This window comes from Aphis gossypii, unplaced genomic scaffold, assembly GCF_020184175.1.
Source record: "Aphis gossypii isolate Hap1 unplaced genomic scaffold, ASM2018417v2 Contig00341, whole genome shotgun sequence".
In the NCBI taxonomy this organism is placed as follows: Eukaryota; Metazoa; Arthropoda; class Insecta; order Hemiptera; family Aphididae; genus Aphis; species Aphis gossypii.
Window position 1 is genome coordinate 17,083 of NW_026083073.1, and position 24,666 is coordinate 41,748.

The 24,666-nt window shown below is 30.0% G+C and overlaps 2 protein-coding genes across 2 annotated transcripts; both read right to left on the bottom strand.

Moving 5' to 3' along the window:
• Nucleotides 1-1,473: 1,473 nt before the first annotated feature.
• On the bottom strand, nucleotides 1,474-9,582 carry LOC126553838 (uncharacterized). Its single transcript, XM_050208950.1, has 5 exons — nucleotides 9,355-9,582; nucleotides 8,678-8,766; nucleotides 7,224-7,315; nucleotides 2,786-2,901; nucleotides 1,474-2,172 (listed from the first exon to the last, which is right to left on the bottom strand). The coding sequence occupies exons 1-5, from the start codon at nucleotides 9,580-9,582 to the stop codon at nucleotides 1,474-1,476; spliced, it is 1,224 nt and encodes a 407-aa protein (XP_050064907.1).
• On the bottom strand, nucleotides 3,433-6,473 carry LOC126553829 (uncharacterized). Its single transcript, XM_050208943.1, has 2 exons — nucleotides 6,187-6,473; nucleotides 3,433-4,441 (listed from the first exon to the last, which is right to left on the bottom strand). The coding sequence occupies exons 1-2, from the start codon at nucleotides 6,365-6,367 to the stop codon at nucleotides 3,714-3,716; spliced, it is 909 nt and encodes a 302-aa protein (XP_050064900.1). The 5' UTR covers nucleotides 6,368-6,473; the 3' UTR covers nucleotides 3,433-3,713.
• Nucleotides 9,583-24,666: the final 15,084 nt, after the last annotated feature.

Consider the following 24,666-nt stretch of genomic DNA (forward strand, 5'->3'; position numbering starts at 1 on the left):
AAAACAAAAGAACATCTATATATTAGTTACATTCGCCCTGTATTGACATATGCATGTGCCACATGGGCAACGACAAAGGGCGATGATGAAAAGCTACGTCTATTTGAGAGAAAAATTCTTAGAAAAATTTACGGACCCGTATTCAACAATGCGGAACAAAAATGGGAAATAAGAACCAACACCCAACTATACCAGCTTTACAAAAGAGAAGATGTGGTCCAATTATCAAAGGGACAAGGATAGAATGGGCAGGCCATGTGTGGCGAGCTGATGGAAGTGTATTGAAAGGAGCACTGACATATATGATAAGAGGAAAGAGACCAAGGGGAAGGCCACGGAAGAGATGGAAGGATAGCGTCAAGGAAGTATTAGAAGAAATTGGAGGAGACTGGGAACAGGCATACAATAGAGAACAATGGAAGGAATTAGTTTTGGCGGCCAAGAGTCTAAATGGCTCGTAAAAAGCCTAAAAAAAAAAAAAAAAAAAAAATATTCAATATTGATCGAGTGTACCAGTGGAGCATAGATTCATTTCAAAATATGTTGCAAAATTATAATTTTTTATTATATAGACACTCAGCACCTAAATTTGTTTTATGACCCACATATATACTATATATTATATATTCTATATTAAACGATATACCAAGTAGGTATTATCTTTATGTCTAAAATTTAAAATAAGCTTACGAGCACCATCACCCCCCCCCCCCCCCCCCAAAAAAAAGCATGTCGCATGGTCGCAACACTTGGATATAGGGCTCGGCGTCACTGAAGTGGGCCCGCTAGAGAACGGCCAATTTTCGTGTGTATTAATGGAAGACAGTGTTGGGCGAGGGTGAGACTTGGTGGAACCGTACGATGCCGAGTTTCAACAAGTCGAGGCCAATAAAGGACATGTTAAAACAAGTGCTAAATGAATACTTTTGCGCCCGGATAATAGAAACTTGTAATGTTTGGAGACAGTATACTACAGACATTTATAAGTCACATATAGTAGTAAGTAGTTTTTATTATTGCGTTATTCAAAATGTTCGATACTGAACAATTTATAGTTGAGATTCAACAAAACAGTTGTATTTGGGACAAACGTAAGTATAATTGCATTAAATATTTATATTTTATTTAAATAATAGAATTTTAGTTCTTGTTATAATATAAAATTATGTATTATAATGTAATTAGAAGCAAAAAGTCATCATGATAGTCAGGCGGTTCATATTGGATGGACGAATGTTGCAAATGCTTGCCTTCACAACTAAAGTGAATTGGACGACAAACAAAAATCGGAAAAAAGTAAATTTTAAATTAATATATTTATTAAAAAGATAGTTTTTATACTAGTTCTAGTTTTAATAAATAAATACAGTATCATATAATAATAAAAATGATCAACTATAGACGACCACTTAAAATATTTATAATAAAATAATATAATACTTATAATATAATAATATAAGATCCCCGATTTTTTTATTCACCAATAATTTTATTCTGCCAGCTAAGTGCGTATTTCGGGTCATTCACATACGTCACGAAGTATTCCCTTACATCTTTTGCGTTGGTCTGCGAATTTCCAACCCCTCTCCTTTCCATTATACTTTCCATAGGATTGCTTTGTGTATCTTCATAAATATTTTCACCATCTAGTCCGTCTCTGCGTCGTACAAAGTTATGTAAGACGCAGCAGGCTTTTGTTATTGTGACCGCAACATTTGGGTCAACCAACATGCTCGTCTGAAATACTCGCCATTTTTTTGACAAAATTCCAAACGAACATTCTATGTATTGACGAGCCCTTGATAAGCGATAGTTAAAAATTCTCCTGTTGTTATTTAATTTCCTACCTGGGAATGGTCGTAATAAATTGTTATGTAATGCAAAAGCTTCATCGGCAACTAAGATAAACGGCTGTGGAACTCCATTATCATCACCTGGTAAGCATTGATCAGGTGGAAAATTTACACTATCCGAGTACACTTTTTTACCGAATGTTGAAGTTTTGAATACATTACAGTCGCTTTCCTTTCCATATGATCCAACATCGATGATCCGAAAACAATAGTTTGAATCACAAACGGCCATTAAAATCAAAGAAAAAAATTTTTTGTAATTATAGTATAACGAGCCACTGTTATTTGGACACTCGAGCCTTATGTGTTTTCCATCCACCTATAATTATATTAATTTCATATTAAAGTATATTATAGAGATTTATGTAAAATTAACTGGTAAAAATTGTTCGGTAGGTACGTTCAGAGCAAACACAAGGGGGGAGGTCAGTGAATACCATGTTACCGGGGGGGAAAAAAAACATAATATATATTTTATATTATTAATTTAAATATTGTAGTTATATAAATAATTTGATTTCCTACTACATAATTTTGTGTAACAATCGATGTGTGTATTATTTTTATTTCATATAAGATAGATACCTGTTTTAAACTTATTTTAAGATAACTAAAATAACTGACATTTTATAAAGGTGTATAACAACAACAACAAAAGTTGTGTAACCAATATATTAGGTATCCATATTTTGTAAAAATAAAAAATTAATTGTTAGAATTCATATTATTAAAATTATTATAAATATTAGTATACAATGAGGTCCGGAAATTATTTACAATACCATACATATTGCGTATATTTACGAAAAAATTTTTAAAATCATAATCATAATTCATAAAGTAAATTAATTAGTAAATTTTATTCTACAAATAAATTATAACCCATCATATTGTTTAAATCAATGGAATAATTATGAAATAAATAAACATACCGCTCCAACAGTATTTGGAAAGTTCGTTTTTTCGTAAAAACCTTTCGATATATCCAGCCAGTCTTTAGTTGTTGGTTCCGTCATTTCCAAAGGTTGTAACACTTTCCATAAGGCCCGTTTCACACGGACCACTTTAGTGTCGCCACAGAAAAGACACAGTGGCGCCACTGATAAAAATACATTATTTTTAATTAATGCTTTCACATGGTGTGTCGCCACAAAATTGTGGTGCCACAGACGGGTTTATGTGGTCGGTCCTCGCTAGAAATCGCGCCACAGTTAGTAATACATTGAAACAGTACGTTCATTTCATACGGACCACACCACAAACGACCACAAGTCGTAGTAGTAGTAGCTAGTATCTTCTAGAAGACCCCCTCAAATTCTAGAAATAGAATATTCTGGAATATTTGATTGAAGTATTTCTAGAACATTCCCTGGAGCATAAAAAGGATGGCTGATGGCATGCCCAATAACAGTTTGTCACTGTATAAGTAGTAGAAAATCTGGTGATATAACGATGGATGAAAACGTATACGCATATTTTGTTGTTCGAGTTTTGCGTGTGCTTCGCGAACGCAGAAGAAAAAAAAATCGTCGATATTGGGTTCATCCTTTAAACATGTCAAGATTAACTAATGGTCAGTTTTATGTTTTATTCAATGATTTAAAATGTGATCGTGAAAAATTTTTTAATTATTTTCGAATGTCACCTAATTCTTTCGACGAGTTGTTAACTTTGTTGACGCCACATATATCAGCCATGGACACTAACATGAGACTATGTATTCCTCCAAATGAAAAACTAGCTGTTACGTTAAGGTATGAAAGTTTATTATTTTAATAATCAATATAATCAAAATATTTTACAAAATAATAATTAATAACTACCTATCGATGACGTTACAAAATACAACTAATCTATACTTTAATATGAATCATTTTCATGAATCATTTCTGGTGACAATTGTTCACTTGGTGTACTTGAGTGGGCAGATGATGGCACAGCATATCGATGGATAGGGTTGTAAATACTTGGAACAGTAGGAACTTGATATTGATAATTATTCACTTGTGGAACATGAGATAAAGATGAATATTGTTGATTTTGTAAATTTTGCCATTTTTTTAATGTACGTAATAAATCTGTTTTTGCATCCAATTTATAATCCTCTGGGATCTTCTTGAGCTCTTTAACTATAGAGAGACAAAATAGCTTATCCTCATCATCAGTATCTACAGTTTTATTCTCGTGATTATAATTTGATTTTTCAAAATGTTTAGTCATAGTGTCAAGTAATTTAAGTTCAATTGATTCAATTTCATTTTTTTTTCTTTTGAATACTTTAGAAGTTTGGGTTGATGAAGCTGATTGATTTATTTCATCCACACAAATATCCTCTTCATTTAGTGTATTTTGGTCCTGGTATGTTCCCTGAGATCCTTCAACCATATTTTGGGTATAGTTGTCATCAAAATTGGAAGTAGTATTTTTGTTAGTAATACTTGGAGCCAAAAACTGCAATTGTTCAAAATATACGTACTGTCTTCGACGGTTTGATTTCGCTGACCCAGATGCTTTTTCTTTTTTTCGTAAGAGATTCTCTCTTTGGTACGAATCTCTAAGGCTTTTCCATTTTCTTTGTAATTGACGAGCTACATAAAATAATACAAATACATTATTTTATTGAAAATTATTAATTAAATAATTAGTTTTAATAAGGAAACACTGTTAAGTATAAATTATAAACTAGACTGCTAACAGATGGTCATATTTGGTTATTTATTTTTATTTTTACTGGGTATAAACATTTTAAATTTAATTCATTTTTTTTTTTTTTTGGAAAAATGTAAAATCGCAAATTTGTGAATCTAATTTTTAGAAAAATGTTGATGATAAAAACTTTAATTTAAGTCAAGTGGCAAATTGTTTTGTAATTTTTAATGTATCAATATTATTTTGGAGTAAATGTATACGTATAACTATATACTTAACAATGTAACAATTAATATATATATTTTTTAAATATTCTTTTTGACATAAGTAAATCTTAAGTTATTTATTATTCATATAATTTTCATGCGTTTAACTAGTATATTAATTTCAAAAATAAGCATATAACAGTCAGCAATACTAGTTTAATATAATTCCGTGATTATAAATAATTTTGATTAGGTAATGATAATCACAATTTTAAAACGAAAAAAAAATTATTATATGATGTATTAATTTGTATAACATAATATAGGTAATATGATTTCATGTCTGTATCATATGGATTTAATATGTCTATAGGTATCTTGGAAGTGGATGTACATTTACCGACTTGCATTTTAGTTATAAATTAGGAGTATCAACAATTTCAAAAATCGTAAATGAAGTATGCGTTGCAATCTGGGAGTATTTAAAACCTTTAAGTATGCCTCTACCAACAAAAGAAAAGTGGGTTGAAATTATACAAGGATTTGAAAGGCACGCCAACTTTCCCAACTGTATCGGTGCAGTTGATGGCAAACACATCCGAGTTGTTAAGCCAATTGACAGTGGATCGTTGTTTTATAATTATAAGAATTATTTTTCGATACTTTTAATGGCAGTTTGTGACAGCCATTACAATTTTACATTTGTTGATATTGGTTCGTTTGGAAAATGTGCTGACTCGACAGTATTTAGAGACTCTGTTTTTTACAAAAAACTTATGAATAATGAATTAAATATACCAGAAGACCAACCATTAACATTTACAGAAACTCCAATTTTGCCAAATGTTTTAATTGGCGATGAAGGTTTTGGTGTCTCTACAAAACTTTTACGTCCTTTTGGAGGTAAAAATTTGTCGGTAAAAAAAAGAATATTTAATTATCGGTTAAGCAGAGCAAGACGGTACATTGAATGTACCTTTGGAATACTAACTAATAAATGGCGGATATTTCATCGACCTTTAAACGTTTCGATGGAACTTACAGAAGAAATTGTCAAAGCATTCTGTGTATTGCATAACTTCGTAAGAGCAAGGGATGGAGTGCAATTTGATGATATACTGACAGTTAATGGGTTTGATGAAATGCATAGTCCATCTTCCACTATTCTAGGAGGCAGAACAGCAAATGATATTAGAGATCAATTTGCAGATTATTTTATTTCTCCAGAAGGAGAATTGCCATGGCAATACACAAATATTTAATATTTAATTATATTTTGTTATTCTTATTTTTTTTACCATATTTTAAGTTTAAACTTTAAACTATAAATAATTAAACTTAGTAATGTATACTTAATAATATTTAAAAAATAAGAAAATTAAAATGTACTTGTTTTTGTTAAAAAAAAATAAGAAAATCATGATTTACACTAAAATGTATTTAAATAACACAATATTAATAAAACAATGTATACTTACTACATTCATTTTTTTCGGGTGTCTCTTTTTGGTCGAAGTTTTCAAAAAATATGTAACACAATTCTTCCCATGCTTTATTTTTAATTTGTTTATTAGAACTTTCATTTGACATGGAATCCCATATAGCTGGACGTAGATGAATTTCGTCAATAAATTTGTCTATATCTAGACACTCGGACATTTCGAAAAAAATTATCGTATACAAAATTACAAATTAAATAATTACTTAAATAGTTTCACACAAACTGAGTACACTTAACACGGAAGAAACTAATACGTTCAAAGGTGAAAATATACTATCATTGCATGTTTATCTTGCACCCTATTTATACTCTATACAGAATTCTAGAAAAAACGTGAATATTTTATTTCTCGAACTTTTTTTGGACTATATATAGTATATACTGTATAGGCATACACTATTCGCGCGTCGAGAACCACGTGATCACGTTAACACCGGGTAGTTGGTGGGGTCTCTAGTTATTACTATACTGCCTAATTATTAATTTGTGAAAAAAAAAACATTTTTTTCAAATAGAACCAATAGGTAATAATATGCACTACACAGTTGCGTGTCATGAAACTTAGTGGCTTTAAACTATCTTGGGGGGGGAGTAGAGACCTTTTTTAGAAATTAAATTATTAAATAGTGATGCTAGAAAGGGTTTGATCTATACCTTATAATTTTTTTTAAAACAATACAGTATTATTGTATATTTAAAAATCCACTTTAAAAGTTTTTGTTTAGTTAAAATAAAATATATTCCAAGTGTTTTTTTTTTAATGTCAAGTTAAATGGTACCGAGCCCCTAGACTTGAACTTACATTAGAGACCCGGGGCCCGGGGCTAGGGTTTAGGCCCGGCCTCAATATGACACTGCATGCAGGAAACTTTTGGCGCCACACATAAATTAATTTGTAGCTACCGTGTGGCTATCGTGTGGTTATCGTGTGAAAACTATATAGTTCATGTGGCGCCACTGTGTCTTTTCTGTGGCGACACTAAAGTGGTCCGTGTGAAACGGGCCTAAACACATCGCAAGTTTCTTGTACTATTTTGGCTATTGTAGATACTCCCGCTAAAAATTCAAAATGTAAGGCCGTGTAATGTGTTCCTGTTGCCAGATATCTGGAAAATATTTAATATTTAATCTACTATAGACAATTTAATTTAGTCACTGCAGCTTACATAATTGAATAAATAAATACATAAATAAGTAATATCTTAAATCTCAATCATACTATTTTTTTATGCTTACCTAATCATAAATATTGTTTTGGATTTAGTCACATTTAAATAAGTGATTAAAATAATTGTTTTAAATTAGTGAAAGAACTTAAATTAAAATGGAAGAACATAAAGGATGCTTACAGAAAAAAATGTATACATAAATCTGGCCAGGCTGCAAAATCTGAAAAGCCATATGTGTATTCAAATATTTTAGAATTCTTACGGCCAACAATGGAAAACAGAAAGTAATATACTGATTTTCTTTATAATTTCTTTATTTTTTTTTTTATTTCTTTATTTATTAATTGTAATTATGTTTTTAATATTATTCTAAAGCACTGAGAGTAACGTTGCTGCTGTACAAAATAACGACATAGACGACACACTCGATACAGACAATGAACACGATATTGCTGAGGAGGAATCTCCAGTTCAATATAAAAAAAAAAAGATCGACAAAAATCAAAATAACTTTGAAAAACAACTTATAAGCGTTTTAAAAGAACGCAGAGTTTCAGAGGATCCAGTGACATCATTTCTGATGTCTTTGGCTCCACAAATCAGAAAAATGACGGAAGACCAACAAAATCAAGTATACATAGAAATGATACAAATTATACAAAAAGTAAAAACATCTAATAATTTTGACCAAATTCAATCACAGTCCATTCCTCAATCAATTAACAATAGCACTTCTAGACCCTTGCAATACACTAACTCATACCAGTCATACCCAACATACCCGTTAAATATTCAATTACCAACAACTTCGTACATTTCAAATCCTTCACCAACGCCTTCTACTGATACAAATATGCCAATATACTATGATCATACACGACATCAACTACATTATCCACATACCCAATCATCTGCTCCTACTCCTGAACCACCCCATACACAAACTGATACAATTAACTCATACTACTCACATAATACAAATCTACACTAAATTACATTAATATTTTTCTTATATAATTATGCAAATAATACTTAAAGTAAAGTATTATTTTTAATAAGTACATTTTTTTTCAGATATTTATATTTGACAGTTATTAGTTATAAGTTATAAGTTATAAATAATATTTTATTCATACCTAATTATTATAATATTATTATTTAATAAGAATTTTGATATAATTAATATAATATTAAATAATTTTTTGGTGTTATTTATTTATTTACAAGATGTAATAACTATGTTTATATGAACCATGTTTTTAATTATACTTAATAAAATATTAACTAATACGTGCTTACCTCAAAGTAATTGTAAGTCGTTCTTCTTTTGAAATTGGAACACGCATATTTGTCAACTGTTTTGATAAAAATGGTCCACATAATGAAATCTAAAAATAAGTTGTAATGTGTAGTTATATTATAATTAGAATATAAAATATATTGTTAAAAGTTTATCTTCTTTACTAAGAGAATGACTAATCACTTTGAAGCTAAAAAAGATAGTTTGGAAGTAACTTTAACACTGCTCTGCTGTACAGTTGGTGAAGAGTGTACCTTGTCATTTAAGAGTAACTCAATAACAAGAGTAGGTAAAAATCATACTAAAAATGATATATTAAATTAACTATATTTTAAAATATTATATAATTATATATATTTATGTATTTCTTAGATTTTTTTGGTTATGGTATAAAATAGAAATAGGTACTTATGAAAAAGATCGTTTAAATTTCAACCCTTAGCTATAAAAATTGAACATTTTATAAATTTTAATCTATAAAATAATTTTAAAATCTTTGCGAATTTCATGAAGCTTGTCAATGTTCTAACTTTAAAGGATTATAAAAAAAATATTGTGACTATGTATTTGTGATATTTTATTAATAGGTAACTTATGACAAACTTTTTGTAATCGATTTGCAGGTACATTCGACACTTACTTTCCCCTCCTATAAATATAATAATTAGGTACTTACCAGCTCGTCAAACGATTGGATAGACATTCGGTAGTACTTTATAAACTCTTCTGGATGTGCTCGAAGTACCATAAAGTTAACATTAAATTGGCCTTCTTCTGGCCTTTTTAAGTTAATTGGATGTACCCAATAACGCCTCTTCGATATTCTTTTTTTTTGCTGATGTCGTTTATGTAGCGCATATGCAACAGCTATGGCTTCCACATCATCCAATAATTGTAAGTCCATTTAAAAATGGATAAAAAGAAGTTAACTTCAAGTTATAAAATAGTTCACTAACTTGGTAAAGTACTTAAAACAAGTCTTTCCTCAACCACGTGTTTAGAGAAACTGATGTTTATTTCACATTAAATTATATTATCGTAGACCAAAAATTGGGGCCAAAAAAAACTATTTGGAACCGCTTTTAAAACCGCCTATGTGTGTAAGCAAACCGCGGAAGCGGTTTCTAATCACAGCGGATCATAATCCGAAACCGCGCGCGGTCAAACCGCTCCATGTGTAGCCAGCTATAGATACTATTCATTGTTATATCAAATGTTTTGGCCTTTTGAAATTCCAGCCGTCGTATTACTAATTGGTGACACGCGCGACGAAATATCAAAATTCATTTCTTTTGGATTTTTGAAATTGTAATCGTTATCTTAGTAATTGCTGACACGCGCAACAAAATATCAAAATACTTTTTTTTCTATACCTTCCTTTCTACCTATAGTTATTGGCAACAACTATTCGATTATATATTTTATTTTAAATTCTGTAAATTCTGATTTAGTGTGTTTTTAGCAATCGATGTGAAAGGGACTTGTTTTCATACACATTTATATATCTAATAAATACATTGTTTTTCTGGTGAGTAACTACTAACTACTTAAGTTTATAATCTTAATATCTACCTAGTAGGTTGGTACATACTACATAGGTGCAGTGGTATGTTTACGGGAGGTGATCCGAAAGATATATCATGTTTTAGATCCATACTTTGATTTTGAATGAAATTATTTAATATTATTATTTGTATATTGTTTGGGCCTCTTCTTCTGTTTTAATAATATTGTAGCCTATAGTAGTGGAGCTTGCTTAATTGTAAATATCAGTTTGCGTTGGTATTTAAAGCTTGATAATACTACACAAAAATCAAATTATAATTATAATTTGGTCTCTATATTATGTTTTTTTATAAATTATTTATAACTATAGATTTATACAAATTATTATAAGTTTATGCTTCAATAATTTTCAAATGCTAAACTGAATATTATGCTCAGTAAAAAATATTGTGAATCGATGTTTTTAGAAACGTCACGAGTCATATTTTTTTTTTTTTTTTTTTGAAATTGAGATATTAGTAAAAACGTATATACCTACTATAATAGTCATATCATGTTTTTGAGTGAAAATACCGACTTTATAGGTGTAGTATTATTAGTAGGTACCTATGTATGATATATTTTAATAAGTACTTTTTCTTAAATTAATTTATTTTTCAAAAATATTTATATTCTACAGTTTTTATCAATTATCCAAAAGCTTTAAATAATTGACTTATGACGTTTTTGCAATCATCGGATTCGTATATATATATTATATATATATTATATTAGTACCTATGTCAAGAATTTCCTCATGTATGAGAATAATTTTTTTCGTTTATCAAGTTGTGTAGTGTGTATTTACATTGTACATTTTATGAATACAGCAATTAACTAAAATTAATGGCTGAAGAAAAGTCCGTTTTAAAAAAAGTTTGACAAAAAGTCCGGATTCAGTTTTTATAGTCAGACAAAAATCCTTAGCACATTATTTAGTTTCTAACAAAAACTCGGAAAATACAAAATATTCTTTATAACTAATATTTTTTTTTCTATTCTCTTATTCTTATTATTTCGTATAACTAAAAAAATAAAACGGAAATCTACTATAGTTAATTACCTATATATTATATTATATTAAATATCTCTTAGATCGTATATGATCTAAATTCTAAGATATATCTATCGCTATGATATGTGGCTGTATGTCTACATGTTAGCTACCATAAAATTATATTATGTACCTACAAACAATAATCAATATTACCACGATTATTATATAAAGGAACAAACATTATATAGATCTAGATTCTAGATAAATACATGTATATTAAAATACCTATTAAAATTGATTAAAATGGATAATAAATTATACAATTATAAATGAAAATTTAATAGAATAATTTGTATTTTCGGACTTTTTGTTTGTCCGACACTAAACATGTGTTCGGACTTTTTTTCCATAGACTTTTTGACTGATTACCAATTAAAAAGTACTCGTATATTATGATTTTCGTGTTAAACAATAATAAATACCTATAATAGTTAAATATAAATAAAGCTCTTTAATTTTAGATTCTAAACGTTTTTTTTTGATTCCATAAAATATTTAGCATTTGATACTGTAGGTAATAATTATTTATATTAAACATTTAGATCAGTCAATTTTGCTGGTTAATTGAATGGATAATATTATTGTCATATGAATGTGGCTTAAATTTGTATATCAATAGGTTAGTGTAAACTTGGTTAAGTCACAAATCTGAAATAGAGGGATTGATAGTTGTCTAACAACTTATATTATATCATAATATGTAATTATATCCATGTGTTTTCTATAAAAATAATTAAATTAAAAATATTTTTATACCGTTTAATGAAGTGATAAAATATATTTGAGAGTAATGAACTTATATTAATTAAGTGAATTTATAACAATTACTCATAATATTAAAGTATGATACTAGTTTTTATTAAAAACATAAGAACGTGTGTAGAACAAAAAACAGTTTATGTTTTTTGTCTTACTAAGTCATGTTTGAAAAAAATATTAACACATTTTTTATCATAATCAAATAACAATAAATTACAAAATTACATTATTGAATTTATTATTCATTAACTAAATCAATATTCTAATTACTTTTCTTGGTAGTAAAATAACATTAATTTGTTTAAAGAACGATTTATTCATAAGAAATGTAAACAAAACATAATTAATTTTAAAGTTTATTTTTCTATGTTCCTTTTTACATATTTTACTTATTAGATACTATGAGTAGGAGATATTATTTAATATTTTAATTGTACCTAATTTTTAAAATATTAGATATATTTATTATTTATTAAGAGGACGCTACCCATTGTCTCCGTCTTACACACACCCGATATAGCAAAATTTCGTTCACTAGTTTCAATAGTGTGCTGTTAGTTTTGATATTAGATTAAATTGACCTATTATCAAACTTTTAGGTAAGAACATGATCTGTGCTTTTGGCGATTTTTCAATTTTTTCAAGCATACTATGAGCAAGTATGCAGTGAAATATCACAAATTAAAAATGCTCATATCCCGCTTGAAAATTAAACTATAGAATAGAAGGCAACGCTTAAACACAGATAATGTTATTATATAAAAATTGTATAATTGGTCAATTTACTCCAATATCAAAATTAACAGCCCACTATTGAAACTAGTGAACGATATTTTGGTATGTCGGGTGTGTGTATGACGGAGACAACAAATGCACGGGTAGCATCCTCTTAAAAAAATAACTACTTTATTTAATAAAGGAAAATGAATAAATTAGGAATCTATTATGTATTTGTATATTAATTGTAAATGTCAAATATGTTAAGGTTGTGTCCTTACACTTTATAATATTATAATAGCGGTGCTACTAAAATTCAGGTGTTTTTATTATATATTTCTTTTTGGTAACATTCATAATTTTGTTTTAGATCATTTTCGTTTTTTCTCAATTCATTTATTGGATTTCTGTGATTGTGACTTGTGTTAAGGTAATTTTCAAGTTAATTATTTTATAATATTATATACTCTAATTATCAGCTAATTTTGTATTTTTTTTGTTTGACAGAGGTAGCAGTGTTGTTGTTTTTTTTTTTTTTAAAACTTTTAATATTAAGGTTTTTTTTAGCTGTAAGTTTATTTTTATTTATTTATTTTTGTCTTAAATATATATATATATATTTTTTTTTTCATAAAATGGGACGTCCGAGTAAACGTACACAAAATAAAAAAGAAGCAATAAAAATATCACGCGAAAACATTGTTCTTCATTTGCAAGAACTTGAAAAGGATAAATTGAGAAAACAATTAAGCCGTGCGTCTGATGATATTGTTGCTACAGATCAAAGAAAATTGTTAAATTTAAAAAGTACAATAAAACGATTGAAAGACCCAGTTTTAAAGAAAGTTAATCAGATCGCCAGCCGTAAGAGCATGTTGAAACGACTGCAAGATCCGGATGTTAAAAAAGCCAACCAGATCACCAGTCGTAAGAGCATGTTGAAACGACTGCAAGATCCGGATGTTAAAAAAGCCAACCAGATCGCCAGTCGTAAGAGCATGTTGAAACGACTGCAACATCTGGATGTTAAAAAAGCCAACCAGATCGCCAGTCGTAAGAGCATGTTGAAACGACTGCAAGATCCGGTTGTTAAAAAAGCAAACCAGATCGCCAGTCGTAAGAGCATGTTGAAACGAATGGAAAATCCAGTTTTCAAAAAAACATATCAAATTCAAAATGTTCGAAACATGAGAAAGCGAAGATTACCATCAGATAGTAGCCTATGTCAAAATGTATCTACTAAAAAGAAAACACCAAATTCAATATATTATAAAAAAAGAGAACGGCAAAAATTAAATGAAACTAGGCAGAAGGAAGATGTTTTGATATCTGAATATATTTTGAAAAGGTCTCAAGGTTCATCAGAAAAATGTTATTCGTGTCATAGATTACGTTTCCCATCCAGTGTCAATAAATGCAACTCTGATATCTTCAGTCGATTGGGGATGTCAATTCCAAGTGATGCCAAGAATACTGTGACGATATGTTCCAGTTGTCTTCCACATATAAAAAAATCCAAAGTTCCTCCGTTGTACATAGGAAATGGTTATGAGTTAAACAGTGTTCCGTCTTCAGTTACGCAATTAAATCAAATAGAAAAGCAAATGGTTTCCCTTAGATTACCGTTTATGAAAATATTCAAATGTCTTCGCAGTGATGGACAGCTGAAAATTAAAGGTAACGTTATCAATGTTCCAATAGATCTGACTAAGACTACATCTATTTTGCCAAGGCGTGCTGAAAATTTAGCTGCAGTTAAGATGATGAAGGTAAAATTAAAAAGAAAATCGTGCTTTAAACAGCATTATCTTTATCAAAATGTCAGACCATCATTAGTAGTATTAGCATTGAATGATTTGATTAAAAAACCTCTATATAAAGATGCTGTAATAGACAAAAATTGGCTGGCGCATGTGTCAGAAACAACAAAAAGTTTAGAAAACAGCTCGGATCACGAAAGTGAAGAAACAGACGATGAAGACACAAATATTGAACCAATCAATCCGGGATCAATGGACACAATGATTGAAAACTGTGATTTTGTTTCTTTTGCACCAGGCGAAGGCATGAAACCGTTATCTTTTCTTATTGATGACCATGCAGAGGAAAAAGCTTTTCCTGATTTATTTGGTGGGCATCCACGTACAAATAAATCACCTTTAAAAAATTACTCAAAAGTAGGAAGGTCTGAACTGCTGAATGTAGATCGAAGGTTTGCATCGGACTCATCTAACTTGTTTTTTAAATGCAAAGTATTAATTCAAAAACTCATTGCAAGCAATGTGCAAATTGTTTTACGAAAAAACAAAAAAGGAAACACAACTGCGAATGACGTAGCAAATCCAGCTGTTCTAAACAAAATGATAGATAACGATCAAGGATACCGAATGTTACACAACGTACAAAATTCACCTTCATATCTTGCAGCGATGAGACAAAATGTTTTTGCCATGGTGCGTCAAGAAGGTCAACCGACATTATTCTTAACATTTAGCCCTAGTGAATCAACTTGGACTGATCTGTTAAAGATTTTGTATAAACTGCGTTACTCCAAAACGTTGTCTGATGATACTGTCCTAACTTATGCACAAAAATCAGATTTAATTCGACAAGACCCAGTTGTTTGTGCTACTTATTTTGATCATAGGTTTTAAGCACTTTTTAAATTGATCAAGTCCAAAAATGTTATTTTCAAAGAACACAGTGTGAAACATTTCTTTTATCGTGTCGAATATCAACATAGGGGCAGTCCACATGTACACATGCTATTGTGGTTAGACAATGCACCTGTTTTCGATCCAGCCAAACCAGAACTTTTGGTGCATGTGTAACACTTATCAACAAATACATTACGTGTATGGTAGACGATGGCAGTCCGGCCCATGAGTATTTGCATAAAAATACTCATAGCCATACACACACTTGTTATAGAACTGACAAAGACAAAGAAATGAAAAAGTGTCGCTTCAACATACCATATCCGCCAATGAATGAAACCTGTATATTGACTCCGCTAACAGAAGACATAAGTAATCCGATCACAAGAAAAATTCGTATACTACAATATGAAAAACTTCTGCAATACCTCAGGGACTTCAAGGACAGTGATTCATCTTCAGATCAAACATTAGAAGACATTTTACAAAAATTGTCAATTAAAGATGTTAATGAATATAAATCCATTATTCGAACTGTTATCAGACGGCCAACAGTTTTTCTAAAACGTACAATAAAACAACGAATGGTTTCTGGATTCAATGAAAAATTATTTCCGTTATGGCAATCTAACATGGATATACAGTTCATATTGGACGTTTATTCTTGTGTTAGATATGTAATCGAGCATATTGGAAAAAGCCAACGTGGAATATCAAAACTAATGAGAGACATTGTCGAAAATCTTAAGTCTTCTACTGATTTATCGGTTAAAGAACAACTGAAAAAAATAGCGTCAACTTTTTCAGGGAGTCAAGAAATCTCTGCACAGGAAGCAGTGTACACTTGCTTAGGTATGAAGCAATGCAATACTTCAACTGGGTATATATTTATAAACACTAGCCATCCTGATAAAAGAACTCGAATGTTGAAACCAATGGCAGTTAGAGGAGAAATGGATCCAAAATCTGATGACATTTTTTTTGATGGTCTCAATGAATACTATTCATGTAGACCAGGGGTCGGCAACCCGCGGCCCATGGGCCGCATGCGGCCCGCGTAGCAATTTTATGCGGCCCTTGATAATAATTTATAGTTAGTTTAAAAATATTATATAACACGTAATCTTTATTGATAAAAATTGGGATTTCTCACGAGAAGTTAGTTGTACAATATTGAACAAAAATAGATATTATGTATAGAAACATTGTGCAGTGTACACGTTATCTATGTTTCGTTAAACATCGATAATAATTTATTATACGAAACGAAATACGACTTAATATTACTGAATCGATTTTCTAGTGAAGTGTAATCGTCTCAATTCTGTGTTTCAAATTTTTGTACGTGTAACTCTATGGCTCCTAAACGAAAAATTAACGATGAGCATCGTATTTTTAAAGAAGATTGGACCGAACTTTTCTTTTTTATCGAACACGGTGGTAAGTTATTATGTTTAATTTGTAATAAAACCATAACAGTAATGAAAGAATACAACGTCAGGCGACATTACGACAATGAGCATAAAGTAAAATTTGAAAACTTAACTGGTGAATTAAGACAAAACAAAATAAAACATTTTTTAACATCTCTTAGTAGCCAGCAAAATATTTTCAAATCCCAAAATACACGTAACGAAGCGTCTGTACGAGCAAGTTATGTAGTTGCTGAAATGTTGGCAAAAAACAATCGCCCTTTTACTGACATTGAGTTTTTTAAAAAGTGCATGTTAGCTGTAACGAATGAAGTATGTCCAGAAAAAATAAAACTATTTGAAGAAATTAGTCTTTCGACTCGAACGTGTGTGAGACGAACTGAGGAATTGGGAAATAATTTATTTTCCCAATTAAAAGATATCATACCGTCATTAGACTGTTTTTCGATAGCTATCGATGAGAGCACAGATATTTCTGACACAGCACAACTTTTAATATTTGTACGTGGTATAGACAAGGAGTTTAATATTTATGAAGAGTTAGCAGATATGTGTAGTATAAAAGGCACTACAACAGGTGAAGATATATTTAAAAATATAGAAAATTCATTCGAAAAATTAGGGCTTTCGTTGAAAAAATTAATAAGTATTACTACTGACGGAGGAAAAAATATGAGTGGCATACAAAAAGGTTTTGTTGGGAGAATTAAAACTAAAATGATTAATAATAAATTTGAAATGCCCATGGTTTTTCATTGTATCATACATCAAGAGGCACTATGTTGCAAAGTCTTGGCTTGGAAAAATGTCATGGATACGGTTATATCAACCATAAACTATATACGAAAAAATGGGTTAGCTCATCGACAATTCCAACAGTTTTTGGAAGAAATTGAAACTGAATATGGTGATGTTATTTATTTTACGGAAGTTCGTTGGTTAAGTAGGGGTGCAGCTTTAAAACGTTTTTTTACTCTTAGAGAGGAAATAAATATATTTATGAATGAAAAAGAAAAAAATGTTCCCCAATTATCGGATAAAAAATGGATACTCGACCTTGCTTTTTTAACTGACATGACCACGTTTTTAAATGAATTAAATTTAAAATTACAAGGGAAAGAAAAACTACTTCCGGATATGTACTCTGATATAAAATCATTTACGGTGAAATTAAAATTGTTTTACAAGCACATTGATGAAAAAAAATTAGATCATTTTGTTTGTTGTAAAAAAGCCATGGAAACATTTCAACAATGTAACTGGGAAGAAGTTAAAGTAAAATTTATGAGTATCATTGAAAAGTTACAAAATGAATTTTCAACCAGATTTTCTGATTTTTATTCAATTGACTTCAAAATTAAATTATTTCAGAACCCGTTTGTAGTTGATATAGATGACGTTGAAAGCTGTTTACAAATGGAAATTATTGAGTTGCAAAGTGACGAATATCTTAAAACCGCTTTTCGTGATTGTCATAACTTAATTCAGTTTTATTCGAGTCTCTGTGAAACAAAATTTAGCAAAATAAAATATTTTGCTAAAAAAATGTTGACCATATTTGGGAGCACTTATATTTGTGAACAAACTTTTTCACTAATGAAATATCGGAAAAGCAAATATGCTTCGCGATTAACCGATGGTCACTTAAACGCTGTATTGAGAATTTCTACATCGAAAATAAAACCTGCTATCAATAAACTTGTTGATGCTATTCAAATTCAAAAATCACATTAATTTTTATTTATTTATTTTTTCCAATATTATATTATATTTTACTATGTATTTTTTTATTATTATTATAACGTGTAATTATTATTATAACTTTGTTTGTAGATACCTCAATAATTAATGTACCAATCAGTGATGTACTTAAATAAATTAAATTTTAAATTACTATAATATTTCGTTTACATAAAATAAGGTGTATTCAAATTATGGCCCGTGAAAAAATTTATTTTTATTTTTTGGCCCTTGACACCAAAAAGGTTGCCGACCCCTGATGTAGACCACACAGTCTTGAAGATGTAACTTTAGCAGAATTTGGCTCCAATTATGAAGTCCGCGGTAAAAAAAAACCGGCCAACAACAGTTCTGATTCTGACACTGATAATGAACCTGATACCACTTATCCGATTGACTCCACTCTAATCGGAAAACCAAACAAGTATATACATAAACGTAAAATCAGAAAAATCATACGGTATGTTAGGTTTAATGTGGATAAAAATGAACATTGTTATTATGTTATTTTTACCATGGTGCGATGAAAAAATTGATTTGTTAGATATTAACTGTAAACAAGTGTATGAAACAAACATTGATCAAATAAAAAAGTTGTACCAACAGTTTAATAAAGTAGAAGAAACCCAATTAGACGATAATGAAATCCAAATAGAAGGAGAACAAGGCCGAAACAATAATCAGCTTGTAGACGATGAAGATTGGGTACCAGACGATGTACTAATAAACTATGTTGGAGATTATGTTGAAAATACCAATACATCAGATGTAGATTCACCTAAAGATGATGGTAAGATAATAGTGCACTTGATAGACAATGAACAGTTTAAAGACTTAATCGGATGTCTAAACGGCGGTCAACGCCAACTCTTATATCATACAACTAATGTCATAAGAAGTCATTGTGGGGAAAAGATCATCCTGCGATGAAGGTTTTGTCACTGGACCAGCGGGAGCTGGAAAGTCAATGCTTATACGTGCATTAGCACAATCTGTAATTCGGATAGCAAATCTTAGACCAGATATAGATGATCTGTCACTTCCTCCCGTATTGCTGACAGCACCAACAGGTAAAGCTGCATATGGAATAAAAGGATTAACACTTCATTCCACATTCAAATTACCATTGAATCAATTTGCCGGATTGTTACCAAAGTTAAGTTCAGATATTTCAAATACACTACGTTGTCAGTTTGCCAATGTAAAACTTTTGATAATTGATGAAATTTCTATGGTTGGCATAAAAACACTGGGATACATTGATCTACGATTGAGGTCTATATTAAGAATAAATAAACCATTTGGGGACATAAATGTAATAGTGTTTGGCGATTTCTTTCAATTAGCATCGGTATTAGCAACACCATAGTTTTGAAGAAATATTGTCTAAATTTCCAAGTGCTGTAGAAATGTTATCGATTAAATCTATTTGGGAAACATTCAAGTTTTATGAGTTGACTGAAATAATGCGCCAAAAAGATGACAAACAATTTGCAATGATGTTAACAAAGTTGGCCAGAGGACAGTTGGAGGAAGCTGATGTAAAATATTTTCAAAATCTTATAACCCACCTAGACATTACTTTTCAACCACAAGTAATGCATCTTTGGGCTACTAATAACGAAGTCGACGAAATGAACAGGAGAGTGCTTAACTCTATGAATCAAGTTAGTTTCATATCCGAAGCCATTGATACGTCTGCAAATTGATCAGATATTGAATCTGCCAAGAAACTGCCACGACAAAAGACTATGGGTTTAGCTTTAAGGTTAGTTTTAAAAGAAACAGCTAAATACATGGTGATAGCAAACATTTCAACCGAAGACGGCATAGTGAACGGTGCAATCGGAGAACTCATGCAAATAAACAAAGGACAGACTGCAGGAGGTAAAGAAGTTGCAAAAAGAGTTTGGATCAAGTTTGACGAGTCAGATGTGGGTCACTAACCAGACAGAAGATAAAAAACAAACTAAAACCCGAAGGCGAACACACAGATGATATGTGCAAGTGGACACCAATTGAAATTATAAAATTAGAATTTCAACTCGGTAATGCAGAACACCATAAAGTAACTAGAATGCAATTGCCCTTAGTGGAAGCTTTGGCATTGACGGTACACAAAAGTCAAGGTGCCACATATCAATCTGTAGCATTTCATATACCCCAAAAATTCTTGAAGTGCAATATGTTATATGTAGGATGTAGTCGAGCAACTTCTGCTCAAGGTTTGCGTATAGATTACTTTCCTGCAAAGCCACCAAAACCTTCTGCAAAAGTTGAACATGAAATGTGCAGACTCAGGACACCAAGTTGTGCTCTTTTTCCGCGCTTTTCTAAAATTATGACACACAACATGCCACTCTCCTGCATGTCACACAATATAAGGTCTTTAAAAAAATATGAAGCTCACATTAATGCGGATATTGTTCTTTTACAATCTAAAATAATGTTCTTCCAAGAAACTGGTTCAAAATCATCTGACACATATACCATTAAGAACCATACAGAATGCTGTAGAATAGACAGTATACATGCAAATGGTAAAAGTGGTTCAATTAGTTTTGTTGGAGAATCCATTAATCATAAAGAAATAATCTGCAGCACAACATTGCTTCAAGATCAAAAGAAAAAGACACACTTAGAAGCAATTGAAGTCATCATTGAAAATATTACCTATATTGGGATATATTCATCGCCAAATTTTCCTGTACAGAAGCTTTGTGATTTCATTGAAACGGTAGCTTCCACCAAAAACAATGTTATCTTTATTGGTGATTTCAATGTAAACTTCAACAAACCGCCAAAACAACTAGTTCAAATATTAAAACATTTCAATTACAAAATATTGGTTGACGGTATTACTACAGATCACGGAACAACCATTGACAATGTCATTACAAATGTTGACATTGCAGCTTTGGTGTACGAGTCCCTCATAAGTGATCACAGACCTATTCTGGTTATGGACATAGATACTTTCAAGGAAATAGAAAAATATTCTGAGACTGTTGATGACCAAATTGTACAAGAAGAAGTCAAAAACAATTTTATTAAACCAAACGTTCCTGCAATCGATGGATTTCCTGTAGAAAAATCCAAAAAATCGATTAAATCAACTAAGGTCCTGAATAATAATAATAAGTTGGACGATATTGAGTTTATACAGGTTGATAGTGACACTATTTTGGTTCCAGAAACTAAAACTAAATCAACCAAAATAGTTGATTATAATACCGTAATTAATGATATTCAATTTATTCAGGTCAATAGTAATACTCTCAAAGTTCCAGAAAATTGCAACATAAGGTCAGATTCATTATTAGAAACAATAAGTGATAATGCAACTATGTCAAAAAATCCAAAAACAATAAAAATATCAAGTATTAAGAATAAAGTTGACATAACATCAAGTAGTATATTTTGTGGCTTTACTAACATTGATGGTATCATGTTATGCTAATTCTGTCATACAGGTTCTTTTTAATTGCCAATCTCTTGTAAATGAAATTCGCAATAATCAACTCGGACCAACACTTCAACATAGCTTACACGAATATACAAGTAACAGTGGGTCATGTGATACTCGAACAATCAGAGAATATTTGGACAACGAGACAATATTATATACTCTGCAACAGCAACAAGATTGTATAGAATTTTTAGAAGCACTTATGGACCGTAGTAGACCTACATTTGAATCTTTATTTGGATTTCGAGAATTGTATACCATTCATTGCAATACTTGTAATCATACAACGGCCAACTATGCACCTACAAGTTTGATTATACATTTTGAGATTCCACAGCACAGATCACAAACTTTGCAAACATTATTTTCAACAAATCAAAATGTTTGGAATACATTAATGACTACAAATGCAATAATTGTAATAACATCGGAGGTTCTGAAGATAAACATCAGATAATAGAGGCAAATGAGTATATAGTAATTCAACTAAAACTATTTATTCCATTATTTGTAAATGGTCAATTTGTTCCCAAAAAGATAACAGATCTAAAACTTAGTGGCGTACCCACCTCTATTTTGGAAATTGCTGGAGCACAATACAAAACTCAAGCTGCAATATTACATATGGGAGAAAACACGAGCTCTGGCCATACCTGAGACAAGGAACTTCCAATTGGGTTTGCGCTAATGACACAACAGTTGCAGAAAAAAGATGGCCAAACAACAGCAAGGATGTATATGTTATCATTCTAAAAAGATTGTAAAAATATTCTCCAATTGGTAAAAAAACATAACACAGCTAAAAATAAATTATAAACTTAACCTGTATACAATCTGACTGTTATTGGATTAAAAAAGGAACGTGTAAACCGCCAACTATTCACTTAGGTACATAATAATATGTATAAGTTGCCAGTCCCAAGCCTGGATAAAAAGTGTGAGGGCACTAACCTTATAATAATTGTTATTTTTTAACATAAGCAGAAACCTAGATTTTATTTTTATTTAAATAATATTGAACTATATATTATTATCCTCACTTCTGACCTTAATACCTTATACTATGTATGTTTGTATTCAATCCTCAAATACAAACTACAATTTTAAGTGTGCGGTCTTAGATTATAACATATTTTAATAACTTATAGAATATCAGTTCTACAGCAAATCCTATCTTCCACTGTTAAGTATTTAGATGACTTAAACCTGTATAATAAGATGTTATTTTCCATACATAATTTAAATTGTTTAGGACATGATATTTTGTAATTTTGTGCCAAGTAAATAATTATAATATACAGTGACTAAAAATAAATAATCAGATTTTATTTAAATTTATTTATTCATAATACTTCATATTATTTTACATTGTACATTTCACTATCATACAACTCGAATACTAACAATTTATTGAATATATTATAATACATATAATACATTAAAGGTAAAAAGTAAATATTTAAAAAGCTACTTATTATATATGTTAATACTAATTTATTACATTAAATTTGTTATTTTTTACAGATTCAAAATATTTAATCAATTTAACGGTTGAAAGTACATGAATCTTTCAATGGCCTCATTCGGTTTAACAGTTCAAACATTTTTATTAGTTGATATTGTTGATGTACTAAGAACTATGAATCTTATAAAGAATTTATCATTACACAATGTGCTGTGTGATACGAAACTTTTACACAATTCTGTATCTATTGAACTTAAAATTAAACAAATGTATTAATCCACTGTTAATTTTATGAAATATAATAAAATATAAAAAAAAATTCTTTATTAAATGATTTAATTTGAATTATTATATTGTGAATAGTCCATAGTAATCTAGTCAAATTATTTGCAATACCTCTATACTAAAGTCTACCAGTTGAGAGTCAAATAACAATTTGTACTACAGTTCACTGAGTATAACATCAGCTGAGCTTGGTTACATTATAATAATATGCACATTTGATGATACAGATCAGCCATTAGTAATATCTAAACAATAAACAAATACATGATTATAAGTAAATATTAAGTAATTTAATGTGATAGGTACTTATTAAACTTACATTAATGAATCTTTAGGAAATAGCTCGTCTTGATGTTAATATGTAATTGTTACACAAGGAATCAACACGACGTAGAATCATATTAATTTAAAACGATTACAATTAATACAATATGGTTAATTCATAATAGAAATACAATTTTAAAAACCGTAATCAACCAACAATGTCAATATACGGAATATAAACAAAACATAAAATATCACAGATATAGATAAAGTTTATTATCTATACCAGCAGCTTCAGCTGTGCAAGGTTTATAGATAATAATCTATAAACCTTGGCTGTGTACAATATTATATGTGATTATATGGTATACCAGGTATATCTATGATAATATAAGTATTATGAATTATCATAGATATTATCTATGTGAATTATGATAACTACCTACATGCATGATTTTGGAAAAATTGATTAACCATGCCAATGCAAATGCGTCCTAATGAAAAATAAATATGACAATATTTAAATATAATATATTCTAGACTGACAAATCATTCTTCGTTCAGAATCGTTTTTCGTATACAATGATACCAATCATT

Excerpts from the sequence above, each read along its gene's own strand:
- LOC126553829 (XM_050208943.1), bottom strand. The coding sequence starts at position 6,367 with ATGTCCGAGTGTCTAGATATAGACAAATTTATTGACGAAATTCATCTA. Across the intron at positions 4,442-6,186 it reads ACCCGAAAAAAATGAATGTA|CTCGTCAATTACAAAGAAAA; the intron begins GTAAGTATACAT and ends TATTTTATGTAG.
- LOC126553838 (XM_050208950.1), bottom strand. The coding sequence starts at position 9,582 with ATGGACTTACAATTATTGGATGATGTGGAAGCCATAGCTGTTGCATAT. Across the intron at positions 8,767-9,354 it reads TCCAATCGTTTGACGAGCTG|ATTTCATTATGTGGACCATT; the intron begins GTAAGTACCTAA and ends ACTTATTTTTAG. Across the intron at positions 2,173-2,785 it reads TTCCAAATACTGTTGGAGCG|GTGGATGGAAAACACATAAG; the intron begins GTATGTTTATTT and ends ATATAATTATAG.